Genomic DNA, 21,338 nt, shown 5'->3' on the forward strand with positions numbered 1-21,338 from the left:
ATTGAGAGAGAAACATCGATCAGCTGCCTCCTGCACACGCCCTACTGGGGATGTGCCCGAAACCAAGATACATGCCCTTGGCTGGAATCGAATCTGGGACCCTTCAGTCCACAGGCCGACACTCTATCCACTGAGCCAAACCGGTTAGGGCTATAGTCTCTATTTTAGCATAATTTATATTTTTCTTAAGTTTCCTTGAGTACATTTTAATTTTTGCAAAGAAATCATATTTACTTTTTTGGGGAGGGGTGAGTTTATTTAAAAACCTTTTTACGTAGTCATTTTTTCTTCTGATTTTACATGTTACCACTTTGTTAATATCTGCACCTGGCATATTAATCTTTAGCCCTTTTAAGGCTTCTCAGTACAATGCCTTCCAGCCCACTCACATCCTCTTTTCCTTACCTGTCTCCCTCATTATCCTTTATCTTACCTTGTCTCTGTGTTGTTTTATAAAGACATTGCCACGTCTGTCCATCTTTTTATTTATTTATTTTATTTTATATTTTATTGATTTTGTACAGAGAGGAAGGGAGAGAGATAGAGAGTTAGAAACATCGATGAGAGAGAGTCATCGATCAGCTGCCTCTTGCACACCCCCTACTGGGGATATGCCCCCAACCAAGGTACATGCCCTTGACCGGAATCGAACCCAGACCCTTCAGTCCCCAAGCCGACTCTCTATCCATTGAGCCAAACCGATTTCGGCCCATCTTAAATGTCATTTTCTTTTTGGACGTTGAGCCCAGACTGCCACTTGTTTGATTGGGTAGTTGAATACTGAGAAGGACCACTGGTTCCTATTGCTATGTGGTCATTCCAGTGAGTCTTACAGGAAGTTTAAGCAAAAAACTCACAAAACACACATGTGTCTCATCCAGTGAGTGTTTTAATTTAGGGTGTGTGTGTGTGTGTGTGAATGTGTGTGCACAAGCACATTGGTGTGCATGTATGGATGTGTACCATTCATTTGTGGCATTAGTTAAATTGAAAGTACTATGAGATGGAAGTTCTGTACCCTTCTGTAGTTGATTTAATAACTTTAGGATGATAAGATTGGGTCTTGCTGAGTTTCTTTGCATTAATTTTCTGTGGTTTTCTACTTTGAAGATTTTAGAACTCCTAAACAACAGAATCTTCCAATCCAGGAATGGGCACAAGAACACTGTACGGCACATCCAGTTCACAGCTGATGGGAAGACTCTGATTTCAAGCTCTGATGATTCTACAATTCAGGTGAGAAGGAGGATAAACTCCTAACACATGTAACTCTGACTCTATCAAAGGAACACTTTGATTATGGCTCACATCTGGTGTAAATTTTAAACATTTATTTAACATCATATTACTGTGGGCATACATTCAGACTATGCACATTGCTTTAAATGAAACCCATTTATGTTTTAAAATTTTCTGTGGGTGAGGCAGGCAATTTAACTTAGAATTTTCTATTGGAAGGTTGTTTATTTTTAAATCAAGGATTCATTTGAATTCTCCCATCTGCCTTGGTATTTGGATTTGTATCAATAAATACTTTTTGCCACATTTATGTAATGCCTCTTTATTTTTCTTTATAGCAATAAAATCTCATTGAAATAATTTTATTCTCTCTTTTAAGGGGAAGATGTGTATTATAAGGATGAATCTTGGGAAAAGAATAGTTTACCATAATGAATGATTGTGGCTATAAAGACCTTAAGCCTTCTAAATGTTCTTTTAAAATTTATTTTTTATCAAATTTCAATGCACATAAATTTAAGACTCAAGTAGTAGTATTTTAAGGCTTATTATGAAAAACAGACTCTCCCATTTCTCATTCTCCAGAAGCACCACTTTTAGCTTTTGCTTTTGATATTTATCTTCATGTTCCATGTTGCATGCTTATAATACTAATCCTTGATTTCTATTTTCAGGATTTATCTACTGACCTCCTTATGTGAAAATTTGCCTTTTTCCCCCCTTCTCCCATTTATCCTATCTATAATTTACACATATACCCTTTTATCAATCCTCACTATTTCTATATAACAAAATTTTGTTTAGGTCATTAGTGACATTATTATGACTAAGTAGACTAAGTGTATTATGAATGTCTTTCCTTAATGCAATTTAGGAAAGTTCTGCCTGTGAGTAGATGTAGCTGGAAATTATTTTACCCTAAAACGTTGCTATTAATAATTTAATCAAAGAATAACTTACACTATTCAAAGCTATTTTTGAAAAAGAAATTTTTAAAATATATTTTTATTGATTTCAGAGAGCAAGGGAGAGATAGAAACATCAATGGTGAGAGAGAATCATCGATTGGCTGCTTTCTACACGCCCCACACTAGAGATTGAGCCCACAGCTTGGGCATATGTTCTGACCGGGAATCAAACCATGACCTCCTGGTTCATAGGTTGATGCTCAACCACTGAGCCACATCAGTCAGGCTATTTTGGAAAATTTTAATGTTATATCTTTGGGAGTCCTATTTCAGTACAGAAATTTATCATAGGCTCCCATGGTACTGGTGTATTAGCTGTGAAACTCCGTGAAATATTCATCCTTTTTCCTTACTATGGCTTTGAAATGGGTAAAACTAAACTACATCTGATGCAATTCTGTTGAGACATTGTATACTGTATAGCTTTTCTGTCAAAAGCTCATTTCAGGGGTCTTATATCAGGTATTTTAAGCCAGAGGGAGAAATGTTTTCTAGGATTATCTTTGGTATTGGAGTTAGATTATTTTTAGAAATATGAGTTAAGTTATGTTTCATCCTCTTTTTTTCTGCTCTACTATAGGAATACTTTTTATATTTAAAATGTTTTTTGAGAATACATTTATGTAACAAAACTCTTGGTAGGTATTTGCAAGAATAGACTGGTTGAGTTTTAGGGGAACTAAAGTTATTGCTAATATTGGAAGAATTAACTTGTCTGATTTTAGCACCTAGAGTTGTGAAAATTGAGGTCTAACTTGGTAGTTTTTAATTCTTTACCTTGATATGCATGAAGCCCAAGTGGCATCAATTCTCACCTGAATCAGTGTATGAGAATGTATGATTTTTTGGAGGTAGAAGAAGATTCTTCAGCATTTTTTAAAATTTAAAATTTATTATTTATATAACTGACAAAATTCTACAGTATAAATACATTGCAAAAATTATACCAAATAGTACAGACACCCCCAAACTCAGCCTTAATATACTTCACTAATGCTGGTAGAAGTTTAGCTGTTATATAAGATGATTCAATTCAGTATGTTTGAGCCCAATAACAACAACAGAAAATATCCCTGTCATCATTGCCTCATCAGAAAGCTCCTGCTCTGGTATTTCAATCTCCCATTCAAATAATTGCTAAATTCTTTGTTATATCTGCTCAGGAAGGCTCTCTGACTTCTTGATGTGGAGGGTAGCAGTAAGAACATAAGGCAGGCCTGGCTGGCATTGCTCAGCTGTTGAGCATTGACCTGAGCACATGCCCGGGTTTGCAGGCTGGATCCCCAGTAGGGGCCATATATGAGGCAGCCGATCAATGATTCTCTCATTGATGTTTCTATCTCTCCCTCTTCCTTTCTGAAACCAATCAATAAACAAATCTATACTAATAATAGAGGAGTATGCAAATTTTCCAGAACACCATCATGTAACAACCAATCAGAATGGGGTCGGGGCTTCTCAGCACACCTGCGCTGGGGGCTGAAGGGCATGGACAGGAAGAGAGAGCAGTTAGGCAGTTAGAGGGATCAGGCCAGGAGGGGAGCGCAGGTAGGCAGTTAGGGGGATCAGGCCGGGAGGGGAAAGCAGATAGGCAGTTAGGGGGATCAGGCCAGGAGGGGAGAGCAGATAAAGCGATCAGGCTGGCAGGGGAGAGCAATTTGGCAGGTAGGAGGATCAGGTCAGGAGGGGAGAGCAGTTAGGGGCATCAGGTAGGCAGGTAAGTGAGTGGTTAGGAGCCAGTGGTTCCAGATTGCGAGAGGGATCCCGGTTTGGAGAGGGTGCACTGGGCCTCTAGTATTTATAAATAACATAAGGCAGGAATGAACATGGAGTCAGACACAGCTGGGAATGGCAGTGCTGGTTAACCAGAAAGAGCTATTAATAGTAGCCACTATCCTCTAGTCCAGTAAAGCCCAGAAAGTCCGGTGACAATGGTGTAGGATAGTTTATGTTTAATTGCACAGGTGCCTTTCCTTTCTGATATGATTTGGTGAGCCAGAAAAGCCCCCGACATATCACTGGGTTCTTAAAATGCTGAAATTCCTAATTCATTCTCTAAATTATTCTCACTTCCAGCTTCTCTTGCTCTCATAGAAGATACCTTGCCCCTGCTATCCTGTTTCTGTGAATGAGCACTCGGAGGCAGAAGAGTCGGAGAGATTCTGAGATCTAGGGCTCGGTGGGGAGGTTGGCTGCTAAATGTGGAGGAGAAAGGAGTAAAGAAAGGAGGGATAAGGGAGATGACGTTATTTTTACGATTTTACCTAAGTCCAATAGGAAAAACCTTAAAGACATTTCTGCTTCTTAACCTTCACAGTCAAAACCAGATCCAGAATATTACTACTATGCATACTATGCATACCTGTAGTGGTGGCTGATTTCTAAAACTAGAGGAAAATTCGGTGGAGACCTGCCTGCTTGTCCACAGCTCAGATATCAAGCTCTGGGCTGTTTTGTCAAATATTTTCTCAGCCTCTTTTTTCCTACTGTTCCTCTGCATGTCCTGTACTCTAGCGAGATTGTGGACTATGAGCAGGACCTTATAATCTGTCTATGTTTTTCTGCTGCCACTCACGTCTTTTGTTTGAAATGCCCTCCACAGTTTGTGAACCATACTTTCAAACCATACCTCAAGCCTACTTTGAATGTATTTCCTCTGACAAGTCCCTAAGGAATCGCTTTTTTGAGTTCCACAGAACTTTTTTAAAAAAAATTTATTTTTATTGATTTCAGAAAGGAAGGGAGAGGGAGAGAGAGAGAGAGAGAGAAACATCAGTAATGAGAGAGAATTATTGATCAGCTGCCTCCTGCACGTCCCCTACTGGGGGTCAAACCCGCAACCTGGGCATGTGTCCTTGACCAGAATTGAGCCTGGGACCCTTCAGTCTGCAGGCTGATGCTCTATCTACTGAGCCAAAATAGCTAGGGCTAGTTCCACAGAACTTTTTTTTGTTTTTTTTTTTAAAATATATATATTTTATTGATTTTTTACAGAGAGGAAGGGAGAGAGATAGAAAGCTAGAAACATCGATGAGAGAGAAACATCACCAGCTGCCTCTTGCACACCCCCCACCGGGGATGCGCCTGCAACCAATGTACAATACATGCCCTTGACTGGAATCGAACCTGGGACTCTTCAGTCCGCAGACCGACGCTTTACCACTGAGCCAAACCAGCTTCGGCCAGAACTTTTATCTGTATCAATAGCGCTTCTATTGGTTTGTTTGTTTGCTTTTGGGACCTCTCATTTTCTTTGCTAGACCCTTAGATTTCTTAATGCTACATTCTTGTTTCATTATTTGCCTGACATATAGGTGTTAATTAAATATTTGTTAAATTAATTTCAAGTCTAGAATTAATAAGACTATAAACATAGTTGCTTTGCCGAAACCGGTTTGGCTCAGTGGTAGAGCGTCTGTCTGCGGACTGAAAGGTCCCTGGTTTGATTCCGGTCAAGGGCATGTACCTTGGTTGTGGGCACATCCTTGGTAGGGGGTGTGCAAGAGGCAACTGGTCGATGTTTCTTTCTCATCGACGTTTCTAGCTCTCTATCTCTCTCCCTTCCTCTCTAAAAAATCAATAAAATATATTAAAAAAAATAAACATAGTTGTTTTGATTTAGTAATTAAGGGTTCTGTACATGGACATGACATAGAAGTAAAAGTTTTGCTTACCTATGTGCCTTACATTTTTTTTTAAAAATATGTTTTATTGATTTTATACAGAGAGGAAGGGAGAGAGATAGAGAGTTAGAAACATCGATGAGAGAGAGTCATCGATCAGCTGCCTCTTGCACACCCCCTACTGGGGATATGCCCCCAACCAAGGTACATGCCCTTGACCGGAATCGAACCCGGGACCCTTCAGTCCCCAAGCCGACGCTCTATCCATTGAGCCAAACCGGTCCCGGCCTTACATTTTTTTTTTTACTATATTTTAAAAATTGAATTTATTGGGGTGACATTGGTTAATAAGAATATATAGGTAGGTTTCAGATATACATATGTTTACCTATGTATACATACAAACATATGTATGTATGGCTTATTTTGTGCTAGTTACTTATCTTATTTCAGTTCCTTCTTCCCTTTTTCCTGAGGATTTTTCTTGGAACTCCATGTGAAAAATGAAAAATAATGTATATATCACTTCCTTTGTCATTTTGAGGATTGCATTAGGTTATAGCTAAGATATCTGGATCTTGGAAATTCTGTGACCTTGTCTGAAGCTGCTCTGGTCAATTGACCTTGTCAGGCAGCAGCCAGTAGGATTCAATAGGTTTAGTGGAGCTAGACTCTCTAGACTAGCCTGGCTTATGAGGTTAGAAATCTGTAATTAGGATAATCTTCTCTGGAAAATTTAATCAGATGGTGAGCTCGCTAGCATGTGGTGGCTTTTCTCTATCTTCTGGTGTAATTAACTGCTCTCCAGCAACTGAAGAAAACAAATTTTATTTAGGAAGAAACATATTTTATTTTACTCCTAGTCAAGTTATTTAACCTCAGGTTTTCTCTGTCTGTATAATAGGGCACCATATTCTTTCTAAGGGATCGCATTCTTCCCCCCCCCCCCTCAGGCTATTATGGGGAGAATGTTATAACACTTACATTTTTTTTTAATATTCAGGTATGGAATTGGCAATCAGAGGAATATTTCTTCCTGCAAGCCCATCAGGAAACAGTGAAAGACTTTAGGCTCTTGAAAAATTCAAAGCTGCTTTCCTGGTCATTTGATGGAACAGTGAAGGTAATTTGAAACAGATTTTCTTTTTCAAGTATTCTAATGTTGCAGTGATGATAATTGTGACGGCCAGAAGCAGATGGCTGATAAGTAAGTACTTAATTTTCAAACTTGTGTTCTCATGTTGTTGTCAGTTGACTACGTGTTCTTTGTGTTTATGAACACCTGTACTGAAGGGCAGGTAAAGGGATCAGAACAACCAGTGTGCTAACGCTCTTATTGTGTAGGCCTGACTTCTAGATGATTACGTTCAGAAACACAGAATGGTCTTAAAAGTGTCAACTGCTGAGTTTTTCTTTGAAGGTATGGAATGTCACCACTGGACGAATAGAAAAAGACTTTGTCTGTCACCAGGACACAGTACTTTCTTGTGATGTTTCTCCCGATGCCACCAAGTTTTCATCTACCTCTGCTGACAACACTGCAAAGGTAGGTGGGTCAGCTGAAATGTGCATGCATAAAACTTTGGTATCAGTTATGTATTATGAGTCCAAATAATGTGTAAAGTGGAATAATATGTTTCTGTCTGCACATCTGTCTTATTGTGTTGAGTTTTTGGAGGATTGCCATTGGCCTTTAGTTGGTATCAGATAGATTAAATGAATAACATTAAGGACTTTCGATTTCTTCCTTACTGGTTACTTTTATCATTACTAAGCAAATGCAATCTCTGCTGCATATTATAGGCAATAAAAAGCATTGGAAAAGGTTTACATTTAATTTCACACCCATAGTAAGGTTTTTTATATAATTGATATAAGTTGGTGTTCCTGAAAATCACATTTCAGTGAAATGGTGCTGCCTATTTGGGGACATTGAATACTCCATTTTCTTCTTTTTTATCCATCTTGTTAGTGGCATTATTATCTACCTATCTTTCCAAGCTATAAACCTTGAAATTGCCTGGGATTTTTTACCCTGTCTTTTGTGCTCTGTTGATTACTTCTTAATATATCTTGGACCCTTTTCCCCGCCCTGCCCCCACATTTAAGACCAGGCTCTCCTTTCTTCATTGGTGGGCCTGCCTCTGGTCTGTGCCTCCTCCAGTTTATCTTCCCTACTGCGGTCTGAGTCCCTCTGAAACACCTCCCTGACCTGATGGTTTGTAAGCCAGATTCCTTAGCTCATCACCATCTCTTTCTTTCTTTTTGTTTTATTTTTATTTATTTTAAAAATCTTGGTTGTTTAAAGTATATGAATGTCCCCCCTTCCACTGACCCCTTCTAGCCCGCCCCAGCCCCCCAGCCCAGGGTCTCACCATCATTGTTCCCTCTGTCCAGGGTCCTTCTTCCTCCCACTTTTTGTGCATGCTGTAACTGTGGCTTGACATGACCTTCTATTCCTTTTTCCCCCGGAGCATTTTGACTCATTCTTCCCTACCTAGACTTGGTGCCCGCTCTTCAGTGAGCCCTTTCCTTGCCCTCAGGCAAGACTAGCTGCTTCACCGTCAGTATGCCCATTCCATGTTTTCACATTTATCAGAGCATTTACTTCATACAGCTGTTCACTTAGCCATTCATAAGCCAGCGTTCTGATTAAATTACGAACTTTTCAAGGATAGGGGCTATATCCAGTTCATCTTTGTATCACCAGATCTTAGCTCACAGTGCTTGGAAGATGGTAGTTTTCAGTCTGTGCTTGTTGAATGGTGATGACAGGATCATAAGGGAGAGTATTGGAAAGAAAAGAACTCTATTGGATTGCCAGGATTGTAGGATAGTATAGTGACTAACCTTTAAAGAACTCTTGTCATATGTTAGGCCCTGTGCTAGGAATTTCACTCTATTATCTCATTTAATTTTCACATCATCAGCACTTTGGTCCCCACTTTACAGATGCAGAAATTAAAGCAACAGCAACTTATGTGGATTACCTTAGGCCACAAGGAACTGGTAAATAGTGGAGCCAGAATGCACAGACTGATCTTTACTCACTTATTGTTCTTTCTTCTAAATCTAAAGTTAGGAACTTTGATCCTTGAGCTGAGTTAATTTGAATAATTAAAGGGAAATTCAACAGGGAACAAGGTTACAAGTGGGAACTTGGGCCTCTCAAGAAGGTTTGTGAACTTCCATATGATCAAGTTTGTGGTTAACTAACACTCAAGGCAGGGTTTGCAGATGCTTATTTTGAATGTATTTACTATTTCTAAACAATCCTAATTGCCTTCCAGATTTGGAGTTTTGAACTCCTCTCCCCTCTTCATGAATTGAAGGGCCACAAAGGCTGTGTGCGCTGCTCTGCCTTCTCTGTGGACAGCACCCTGTTGGCGACCGGAGATGACAATAGGGAAATCAGGGTAGGGTGTTTGCGATGTGAAGCACTGCTCCTCGTGTAGCTTGGGCCTACCCCCCTGCACCACACTGGGGACCTTTGTTAATGCGGGCGGGAAGCACTGGGTTCTGGACGGATGGGTTCTTTGTTTTTGTCTGTGCGCGTTGTGTTCACAGCTGCACTGTACTCCAGAAAGAATTCATTTTAGAGCGAAGCATTTCCTATGTATGTGAGGAGGCAGATGCCCTAGTTATTTGCAGTTGGTTCTCTGCTGTTATCTTGAGGATGAGTCATTTTAATTCTTGGACCTGAACCAAAGGTTGTTTTTAGTGGCAGGACTTGGGGAAAATAATTTTGTAAATCATTATCTAGATTATAAATGAATTGCATATTTAGCTGTTTTTAGCACTGAAAAAAAACAAACATCTCTTTAGCATCATACCCAACAGTCAGGTTTTATAGTGTGGCTCATGGCAGGCCTCATGGCGCTGCCTGCCTCTGGTTGTAAGAAGGAGTGGGCACTTGATGGGAAAGGTTTGGGCACTGGGGATGGCTGCTATGGTAACCAGTATATTTGAGGAGAGTCTTGTTTTTTTTCCCCTTCTTTTTCTTTTTTATAAAAAAAGAATTTAAAATTCAAGGAGTAGGTATATAATGCAGAAGGAGAGAGTCTGCAGTTGGCAAGAATGTAGGCATTCCCAGATAGGCTTTCCAGGAACAAGGAGATTCCCTGTGTGAGCACTGGGAGCACTGAGTAACCAGTCTTCTCTACACCGTTCTCATCAGTGCCACACCACGACATTCCTTTTGCTCCAAGTTCTCATATTGGATGAAGGGTTCCTTTACTGGTTATGAGGCAGTGTTTCACTTTTCAGAAACCCTGAAGAAAAGAGTGCCTCTCTATAGTATATCTTACGGAATTCTTTCTAGTGAGCTTTTCCGTTTGATTCTTTTTTTGGGTACTTTTATGGCCTTATTTATTTATTTATTTATTTATCTATCATTCATTCACTAATATTACTTTATTGAGGTATGCTTAGCATGTAAAAAGCTATACATAGCTAATGGAAACAATTCAGTGAGTTTGGGGATATATATATATATACACTTGAAATCATCACTACCATCAGGCCCTAGACATATTCATCACACCCCAAAGTTCCCTCCCATTATTATTATTTTCTTTGTGAGTAGTAATAACACTTAACATAGGGTCTACCCTCTTCTGAGCACATTTTAAATACCCAATAAAGTATATGTATCTTGTGTAACAAACTTTGTAACCTTTGACTATAACCTCCCCATTTTCTCTTCCTCTTAGCCCGACAATCATCATTTTATTCTCTGTTTCTGTGAGTTTGACTATTTTAGATTCCATTTAATTCTTTTTGATTTTTTATGCCTCTATTTTTTTTTTAACTTTTAATTCTTTTAGATTTCAAAGAGAGCGGGAGAGAGATAGAAACATCAATGATGAGAGAGCATCAGTTATCTGCCTCCTTCATGTCCCTACTGGTAATTGAGCCCATATCCAGGCATATGCCCTGACTGGGAATCAAACCATAACCCCCTGAGTCTTAGGTCAGTGATCAACCACTGAGCCACACTGGCCAGGCAGTGCCTCTAGTTTTTAAAATGTAAACTTTATTTTCTGCAAATATTTTTTTTTTTTTAATCCTCAGCCTGAGGACATGCTTATAAAGAGGGAGGAAGATAATGAGAGAGAGAGAGAGAGAGAGATAGAGAGGAAAAGATAGAGAAAGAGAGAAAGAGATGTGAAAAAGAAGCATCAGTTGGTTGCATATGCTCCCTGACTGGGGTTGAAACGTACGATCCAGGTATGTTCCCTGACCAGGACTTGAACTGGTAATCAACTGAGCCATTCCAGTTGGGCTTTAAAAAAAAGAAATCTGATATGCATTTCTTTGAAAAGTTAGAGTACTGCTTATATATTAAGTGTTACTGGAAATAAATGGTAATATTAACATCTGTAAGTAATTGGGTTGTTTATTAAGAGTCTAGTAAAATAATCAGGCATATTTAGAACCTTATTGGGACTTCTAGATTTTTTTGACTTCGTGTTTAAAATATATATATGCTTTACATATTTAAATGACATCTGTCAACATTCTTAGTGGTTAATCTTAGAGTATAATTCTTTATTTTAAAAAATATATTTCTTTATTGATTTCATAGAGGAAGGGAAAGTGAGAGAGAGATAGAAACATCAATGATGAGAGAGAATTGTTGATTGGCTGCCTCCTGCACGCCCCCAACTGGGGATCGAGCCCGAAACCTGGGCATGTGCCCTTGGTCGGAATCGAACCTGGGACCCTTGAGTCCACAGGCTGATGCTCTATCCACTGAGCCAAACCAGTTAGGGCTAGAATTCTTTTTTAAAATAATTTGTTGGGGTGACATTTCTTTGTTGTTTTTATTTTGAGGAAGTTCATATGCTAAGTCTTTTTTGTTTATTTATTTCCCCCCCATTATTCTTTTTTTATTAAGTGAAGAGAGTTACCGTATTTTAATCAATCACTCTGAGTCCTTTTTTTTTTTTTTTTTTTTTTTTTTTAAACCTTTGGGAGTATGGTTAATGATAAATATTGTAAGCAATGCATTTGTGGCATAATTAGTATTTTTAAAAAATTTGAACAAGAGAGAACTCAATCTAAAAAAATCCCAAAGGTATCATTGAATTGTAATTACATTTTTAAGAAAGATTTTCAAATATGTTTCAGATGAGGTAGCTATTTATAAAGAATTTCTGGGCAGCCCTGCTAATGAATTCTATCATGTTTATGTAGATATGGGATGTCTCAAGTGGTGCGCTTCTTCATTTGTGTGCCCCGATTTCCGTAGAAGAGGGACCTGCTACCCACGGGGGCTGGGTGACCGACCTCTGCTTTTCTCCTGATAGCAAAATGCTGGTCTCTGCTGAAGGCTACCTTAAGGTAAGAGCTCATTAAAGACTGAAAGAAAAGAACAGCCTGTATCCTACTGTGTAAGCTGTTTTCTTTTCCTGTTTCTCAGGGTGTCCTCATACAACCTGGCAGAGAGGAAGGGTGATTCCGATTATCCGGTTTTGCGGTGATGAGGCTGAGAGGTGCAAGGCCACCTTCCTCACATCTGTTGGAAGTTCTGGTGCCAGTGTGGGGGATGTTCTCAGTCCAGAGCTCACACTGCCCTGTACAAAGTCTTAGAGGATCACCATGACTAGAGAGTGGGGTGTTTAACTTAGTTTTATTTTCTACTTCATAATTATTAACTATTTTGGTTGAAAGTCTTGAAACACATTTCTGAAATTTTCTTAAGCATTAGTAGTAGTGGTAATAGTATCTTATATCCTATATAATAGAGAGGCAATTTGCAAATTGACCATCATTCCAACACACAAGATGGCCGCCCCATGTGGACACAAGATGGCCATCACAAGATAGCCGGCAGGGGAGGGCAGTTGTGGGAGATCAGGCCAACAGAGGAGGACAGTTGGGAGGGACCAGGCCTGCAAGGGAGGGCAGTTGAGGGCGATTGGGCCTGCAGGGAAGGACAATTTGGGGGGACCCAGGCCTGCAGGGGAGGACAGTTTAGGGGGGACCCAGGCCTGCAGGGGAGGACAGTTAAGGGGGACCCAGGCCTGCTAGGGGAGGGCAGTTGGGGGTGACCAGGCCTGCAGGGGAGGGCAGCTGGGGGTGACCAGGCCAGCAGGGGAAAACATTTAGGGATTATCAGGCCAGCAGGCATGGGAAGTTAGGGGTAACTGAGTTGGCAGGGTAGGGCAGTTAGAGGCAAACAGGCCTGCAGGGGAGTGGTTAGGGGGTGATCAGGCTGGCAGGCAGAAGCAGTTTGGGGCAATCAGGCAGGCAGGCAAGCAGGCAAGTGGTCGGGAGCCAGCAATCCTGGATTATGAGAGGGATGTCCCGTTGCCCAGCCCAGACCCCATTCAGCCTTCTATACCCCAATCAGGTGCGGGGCCTGTTGGCCAAATAACCTGTATGCCCCCCCGCCCCCAATCTCCAGCCTGGCCCATGGGTCCCCATCAGGGCAGGCCAGCCTCACCCCACCCATACACAAATTGGTGCACCGTGCCTCTAGTTTTTTTATGGTTTATAAAATGCTTGACTTACATCATCTCCTCAGCCAGTTTTGTGAGGCCTGAATTTTATTATATTTGGTGTAGGGTGAGGAAATTGAAGTTCATGGAGAGTTGTGACTTTCCCAAAATTGTGCAGTCAGTAAGTTGGCGTATACAAACTTACTATGAGTGACCACTGTGGCCAAGGCTGTGTGTTGCGGTGCCTCAGGGTCATTTTTTGGTGCTTGCATCTGTTTATCTGTCCTCTCAATAAGGATGTGTTAAATGCCACTGTGTGCCGAGACACTGGTATGTGGTTCCTGTCTTTGGTGACATACAGTCTATGGTGGGGGAGCAGACAGTAAACAAAGTCTCTGAAGTGTACGAGGGGTTCTGACATGTTTGCATATGGACAGTGGAGCCCAGAGGAGAGGCTGGTTAGCAGAGGCTTCCTGTGGAGGGGATGCTGAGGGGAGGCTGCTGAATAGTGGTTTACTTAGAAAATGAAGATGATACTGAGCAGCGTACCGACCACTTACAATAGCTTTCTAGTAAATTTGATCTTCTGATACTGTTATCTCTGACTGAAGACATTTAAGTGTAGGAGATGATTCTGTCTAACACAATGTAGATGTTAAAAAATATTGGCACTAATGAAGTTTTTGGTTACACGGCACCCATGTAATTGTAATTTTACTCAACATAAAAACCTAGCTTATAAAAAAGGTAAAGAAGAGGGCAGTTTTTAGTTCTGTGAGAGAATGTCCATATGGTCCCTTTACAAGGGTGCATTGAAAATAGCCTGCTGTTGCCCTACCTGGTTTGGCTTAGTGGGGAGAGTGTCAGCCTGTGGACTGGAGGTCAGTTGCCTCACCATACACCAAATATAATAAAATTCAGGCCTCCTGGATTCGATTTCGGTCAAGGGCACATGCCTAGGTTGCAGGCTCGATCCCCAGTAGGGTTGTGCCAGAGGCAGCTAATCAATGATTCTCCCTCTCCCTTCCTCTCTGAAATCAATAAAAGGGATAAACAAATACCAGGCTGTTTGCAAGATGTTGCATTAACCTATACTTTTGGGGGCGTGCCTTTATTTAATTATTAGGGATTGTGAGGCTGTCACCACTTGTCCCCCTTTACTGCTCTGAGGATGATGCTGAGAAGAGTGGCATTGCTATTTGTGTTGGGAGCTGGGAATCTTGATCTTTATTAACTGCTAAAAGCTGCTTTGGCACTGAGCTTCTAGAGACCATGTCAGTTGATACTGTGGGCGCCCTCAAAGGCTCATCCATGTTCGTGAGCCTGGCTTACAAGATGGGATAGAGATCAGCGACCAGGTTTTCAGAGTTCTTGGGGGACTTTGAAATGAAGCCACAGCATAGATGGCTGTGCTGTAGGGGTTTTGCCTCATGGGTGAGAGAACCTTTCACCTGCGTATTCAGTCTCTGTTATTTAGGTGACAATCAGGCTGCTGTTCCCTCTGGTTAAGCTGATTATGATGCAGCCCAGCCTGCATCTCCCCAGCGTGGTAATGAAATTCTCTAAAGCACAGAGCAAATTAAAAGTAAAAAGGAGCAGCTGCTGCAGTGTCCAAGAAAATGGGCCTTTTGAGTCTGTTTACTCTACAATCCAAGTTGCATAAATTGAATGTCAATAAGATAAAGTAGGTATCCAGTAGCTAAAATGCTCTTAACTTTCCAAATTGTTCCTATTTCTAAGTTAAAAATGATATAATTGAGCTGTCTACCTGTGTTGTGCCACAAGGCATGTATACTGTTAGAATGACAAGAAATTGCATTAATTCATACTCATGAGGAGAAAGGCTGGTTTGAGATATAGAATACAGGGAGGTAAATGTAGGTTTGCTGTTGCTTAGAGGCAGCAGAGTGTGATGGTCAGGAGAGGGCCTTGGGGCAGACTGCCTGAGTTCAAAGCCTGGCTCTGCTACTCATTAGCTTTGTTAAGTTAATAATCTAATTAATCATAAGATTATTAAACTCTCTGTGCCTTTGTTTTTTCATCTGTAAAATGGGCACAATAATTTTGACCTCAGGGTTAGGAGCATTAAAGGAATTAATACATGTAAAGCATCCAATATAATAAGAGAGGAATATGCTAATTATTCGTTACACCATGAGGTGTAATGACTGACCACGTAACAACTGGATCACAGATCTGCAGGAGGATGGGGAAGCAAACTATAAGCAGGTGGCGGAGAGCTACAGGAGGGGGCAGGGCAGCAAGCTATGAGGGGGACAGGGGGAGCTGTAGGAGGGTGGGGCAGCAGGCAGAGAGGTACAGGAGGGTGGCAGCAACCTACTGGTGCATGGATTCATGCGCAGGGCTACTAGTTTATATATAATAGTACATAGTGTACCCTGAGTAAACATTAGCTGCAATTATTTAAGAAAAAAATTCACTTCATTTCTTAGAGCAGTTTTAAGTTCACAGAAATATTGAGCAGTGTGTACAGAGTCCCACTACACTCTCTGTCTCCTCTATCAATGGCCCACCATCAGAGTGGTACCTGATTCTATTGATGAGCATTCATTGACACATCCTTATTACCCAAGGTCCATCATTTACATCAGGGTTCACTCTTGGTTTTGTTTATTCTGTGAATTTTGACAAATGGCATGTGTCCACTATTGCGGTAACATACAGAATAGCTTCACTGCCCAAGAAATCCCTTGTATTAACTACCCTCTAATATTTCTTTTAAGTCCATATTCAAATTAGTGACTAGTGTAGTGTTTCCAAGTAGAGTGGTCTGCTTTAATAGAGGGAAGGTGGTGGTGGGAGCACTGGACGAGGAAGCCGGAAACTGTTGTACCTCTGCCAGCTGGATGTCTTGGGTGATGGGGCCTCTCTTCTCTCAGAACCTTGGTTTCCTTCTATGTAAGGTGAGGCAGTTCCCGGGTGACCTCTAAGGGGCTGCTACCTCTATCATTTGCTCCTAGCAACTCAAAACAGGAATGTGTCCTCTGCCATCTTGCTTACATTTCTGTTTTATAGAGCAAAATTGTCAGTTCTGGAAAATGTCACATTAGTGCATGTTACTTCAGTGAGGTTTATAAAGTCCATGGAGTGTACTGGTACTAGTTGTTATTACTGATAGTGAACATGAAAAATTGACCCAGTCACATGCACAAGGCAGAAGGCCAGGTACTGCCACGGATGCAAAAGTGAGTGACATCATTAATGTGTTCCTAACACTCAGGATCTTGATGTACCTGAGCCCTTTTCAAAAGAGGCTCATGCACAGCGGCTCTTTTGCCCTCATTTTAGCCATGAGATATATGGGTAAACTCTGTGACCTCCATCTGGTAAGTGAATATAAATATTGTTAAAATCTTAGTGAGTTCAGTGATTGGGAGGAGAAGGGAGGGACCTGGCCAGAGCACATGCTACATTTGAGATGCTCAGTATTTATTTAGCAAATCCATGTATGAATGACAAGTGCTTATAAAGAAACTTGGTCATTGGCTCTTGAATCACTCCTGGTGAAAGGGAAGATTCAGTAGAGAGGACTTTCTATCCTGTGGCCATGTTATGAATAGCCTGGGTGCCTGCCAGTTTGTGTCTGCAAAGGGGCATTTTTAGAGGAGAGAGGGAATTCTTTTTTATAATATATTTTATTGAGTTTTTACAGAGAGGAAGAGAGAAGGATAGAGAGAAACATTGATGAAAGAGAAACATCGATCAGTTGCCTCTTGCACACCCCCTACTGGGGATGTGCCCGCAACCAAGGTACATGCCCTTGACAGGAATCGAACCCGGGACCTTTCAGTCCGCAGGCTGATGCTATATCCACTGAGCCAAACCGGTCGGAGAGAGGGCATTCTTTTGCCCATTCCATTGAGAAGGACGTGCAGACAGGAGCTCAGCCCAGCCATGGCCATAATGGACATCGAGTGGCCTTGTGTCTGCCGCTCTGCCGCTGCACGCCTCTCCCCGGGGAGGGAGGTGTAGGGTCGCTGTGAGGCAGTCACCAGGGTGGTCAGGAGAGGCTGACCTGGTTGATAACTGTATTCAGCATTAACTGTGGACTTCTTTCCTGCTGTTTGCTTGAAGTGTGGGCGTGGGGAGGTGATAGGGTGAAGGGTCTGGCTTGCACTACAGATCGTCACAGTGTAATTACCATTCTAATGGGAATTTTATTTTTCTCTGAACAGTGGTGGAATGTCAGCACTGGGGAGTCCTCACAGACCTTCTACACAAACGGAACCAACCTGATGAAAATACACGTGTCCCCTGACTTCAAGACATTTGTGACTGTTGATAATCTTGGTATTTTATATATTTTAAAGACTTTAGAGTAAAATTATTAAGCATTAATATAAGTCCAACTCTTAAATTTTGAATTGGAAAAAATTGTGATGAACTCTGTATTTCAACTTTTTATAAAGCTGTGAATTGTTTTACAGTATTGCATTCATTACAGAATTATTTATGGTTTGAAGAATGATACTAATGTAGCTTTTTCCCCAGTGAACACACCTTTAATCTTGTTTTTAAAAATCATCATTATTTTTTAACAATTTGTCTTTAAGATGCAAATGAAAATGTAAATATGTACCTTGTTATATACTGTTTGTAAAATTCTCTCTTGATACATTCAAATTGGTTGACATAATTAATGAGGATAACTGGGAGGAAATATGTATTTTAATGGTGTCATTATGCGAGCTGTGCCTCAGAGTAGCAGTGGCCTGCTTTCCGAGCCACATTACCCCACCGGGGCATAGTTTCCCAAATACAACCTTGGAGCTTATTTGCACTCCTTAAATTAGCTTTAAAAATATTGTGTCTGTGAGCACAATTTGCAATATTTCCTTTAGTTCACTACATAAGTGAGTCTTGGATTTCAAAATGCTTTCTGTGGAGTGAAAATTATGTGTTGAAGAGTTGATTTTATTGTTCTACCTTCCCCCCTAACGGACTACCGTGGTCAGCCTCTGAGCTGGGCACTGTCCTGCTCTGTTTTTTTTTTTACCAGTACATACCAGACCTTCCTTAATCTTCGCTGTTTTTCTGTGTGTGTGTGTGTGTGTGTGTGTGTGTGTGTGTGTTTTTAAAGCAGTTGCTCTACAGTTAGATATTAGTAAATCAGATTGATTGGGGAGGAACCAATTTTAATAACAGAATTTTCCTAAGAAATATAGAATAGTAGAAAATCATTTTCTTCTAATTCCACGTATTTTTAAATGAATGGCAATGTCAGTGCTATTCTCTTAGTGAATTTAGGAGAATTCTCAGAACCAGAGTCATCTGGACTCTGGATGGTGTTCCCTTCGACCCTCAACCAGTCTGTCTCCCTTTCCTTCTCTCCTTACCTGCTTCCTTTCCTCCCTGCCTCCCTGGGAGGTTAATCTGAAAAGGTAGATTCTGACAGGGAAAAAGCACATCAGCATCAATAATCAGCTTTTTTGACCTCTTAATTAGGAACCTTAATTGCAACTTAAATCTAAACATTTCCCCAGAATTATATTGTTAAGGGATATGCTAGTAAATTAACGATAGATGTGGTTGCTACATAAAAAATAACCAAGACTTACAAATTTATTGCTATAACAGGGACTAAATCAAATGAATATCAGTGTCAGCGGCAGGTATGCCATGAGCCAGTTTTTATTGTTGTCACATAATAGGGTGGGCAGGGGGAACTAGACCACTCCAGGTGCATTTTAGATTAGATATTTCTATTTAGCTTTTCAGAGAACCATAAATAGAGTGAATAAAATCTTTTACATTTTTAAGGTGGTTCTTTTTTTTTTTTTTTTTTTATATAGGTTAAGGAACTTGTAATAGACTTAACTGCTTAACTGTGATTTAAGCAAATGTGATGTGCTGTCTTAATTTTATGAAAGAAATTTATGTAAATAGCATGTTCTGATTAGAGCATCCTCATCAGAATTTTATCTGCATGCAATGTTTAGAAACTCGTTTGTAGCTCAGAGTGTAAAGTATTAACTTTTGGAATTGAACTCCCTTGACTGTTAACGTGTAACAACCAACATCAGCTCTTAAAAGCCCTTGATGGCCTGTGTCTTAAAAATACATTAAGAAGGAAAATGGAAGAAAGACTAGGTGACATGAGGGATGAGGAGAAGCTGGGGGGGTGCAGCTGCAGGTTTCGTGGCAGCTCAGGTGGTCAGTCCAGGGGAGGATGTTGCTTTGTTCTTGCAGATACGCATTTTGCCCTGCTTTTTTATCCCGTTCTTTTTTTTTTTTGTCTTGGAAATCACATTGCATTTTATAAATATAAAGATTTTTTTTTTTTTTTTACATTGTAAGTGTCTTGTATGTTTTGTATCTATGGTACAGTTTACATGATGTTTTTTTTGTCTTTGGTATACATTTTAACACATGAAATAGAAAATTTTTTCTAAAAATAAAATTCCAAAAAATATTTTTGGAAAACATTTTCAGATTGTTTCATACGTTTTGCTTGTCCTTTGTTGATTAGAAAACAAATGTGAAGGATTCTTCAAACCGAATCTACAATCTTCTGATGAAGCGTTATCGGCTCTGTGTAATTCACTTCTACCAAAATTTCTGTCTCCTCAGTCTGTCTGATCGCTGCTTGAAGTAGCTGGCCTGCAGGGTTAGTTAGACATTTTATTGTGAAACATTAGGGAAAAGTAAAACTTTTTTTTGGATAGAAAAGATTTGCTTCCAAATTATATGAAATGAATAAACATATCCCAGAGTGTTTAGGTTGGCAAGTATGGCAATCTATGACTCAGCAAATGTTCTGTGTTACCGTAATTTACTTACCGACCTTTAGAGAAGGAGAAAATGGTTTTCTTATCATTCATAATCTCCGAGGATAGTCACAGGAATAGATTTTCTTGCCCACAGACCCTCTCCTTAAGGCAACAGGTGTGCGGTTATTAACATTCCCGCCTTAGGAAACCAGCTGCTGTTGGGCTGTGAGTTCCACCACAGAATTGTTGTGTAGTTATGTGCACGCGCGTGGAAGGGGCAGAAGAATTTGCATCAAACCTGGGACTCCTCAGAGACCGGGCTTTTGAAGTCATTTTGGCATCAACAGCGACTGGCTTCTGAATCAGATGATGCTGTGAGGAGACCAAAAGCTAGGATATTTTCATTTCAATTATGATTCAGGAAAATGAGTTGCTGTTATTCATTGTAAATTCACTCCTGAGGTCAGGCCATCAGAACAGGGAATACTGCTTATCCCACAGAAGTGGAGAGAAAAACCTGCCTCTGCGATTTCCCATCACCCAGGGCTGAAATCAGAAACCAGAGAGAGCATTTCAAGCCCGAGTGTGTGCCTGGTGGTTCTGAGCAGCAGATCAAACTGGGAAACACCCAGCAGGTGAGTGAAACGCCTGCTTAGGACCCAGGTGGCTGCTCAGAGCTGGAGCAAATGTTCACATTCATCCATGCAAATCTTCATCGCCTCCCCACTCAGGGCACTGCCCACCCTTATTTCATTAAATTTTTTTTTAAAAAAAATTCATTTCAGAGAGGAAGGGAGAGGGAGAGAAAGATAGAAACATCAATGATGAGAGAGAATCATTGATCGGCTGCCTCCTGCACACCCCTCACTGGGGATTGAGCCTGCAATCCGAGCATGTGCGCTGACTGAGGATTGAACTGTGACCATTTAGTCACACTGGCTGGACCCAGCCCTTATTTTATCTTCACAGTAGTTACGAGTGGATCTGCAGACGAGTGGATCTGCAGACGAGTGGATCTGCAGACGATGCAGTTGCAGTTTACAGAGGAAGAACCACACCCCAGGCAGTTAATCAGTGTCAAAGACAGAGCCAGATTACAAATCTGATTTTTTTTCTTTCTTCAAATACACATGCAAGTTTATTTAGCAAATCACAGAGGTAGAAAAAGGGAGCCAGCTGGGTGCGTGGGCTCAGGAAACAAGTGACAGAGGCCCATAGAGCTTACTAGTAGGACAGAGAGGGATGATTTGTTCGTTATAGAAAGACCCAGACCACTGGGCTGCAGGCGGAGTGTCAGTTGCAATTGGAAGTGGAGTCCTTTTGGGCCATGGA

At 40.8% G+C, this 21,338-nt stretch overlaps 1 protein-coding gene across 3 annotated transcripts in view; it reads left to right on the top strand.

The window, feature by feature from the left end:
* APAF1 (apoptotic peptidase activating factor 1) overlaps positions 1–19,576 on the top strand; it is a 72,782-nt gene extending 53,206 nt beyond the window's left edge. For all 3 annotated transcript variants that reach the window (XM_084876383.1, XM_084876385.1, XM_084876384.1), the window contains exons 22-27: positions 1,111–1,236; positions 6,834–6,953; positions 7,251–7,376; positions 9,121–9,246; positions 12,029–12,175; positions 17,472–19,576. In XM_084876383.1, coding sequence (XP_084732509.1) covers positions 1,111–1,236; positions 6,834–6,953; positions 7,251–7,376; positions 9,121–9,246; positions 12,029–12,175; positions 17,472–17,618 — 792 coding nt within the window. In that variant the 3' untranslated portion in view covers positions 17,619–19,576. The remainder of the gene's footprint in view (positions 1–1,110; positions 1,237–6,833; positions 6,954–7,250; positions 7,377–9,120; positions 9,247–12,028; positions 12,176–17,471) is intronic.
* Positions 19,577–21,338: the final 1,762 nt, after the last annotated feature.

This window comes from Pipistrellus hanaki, assembly GCF_964339955.1.
Source record: "Pipistrellus hanaki genome assembly, chromosome: 3".
In the NCBI taxonomy this organism is placed as follows: domain Eukaryota; kingdom Metazoa; phylum Chordata; class Mammalia; order Chiroptera; family Vespertilionidae; genus Pipistrellus; species Pipistrellus hanaki.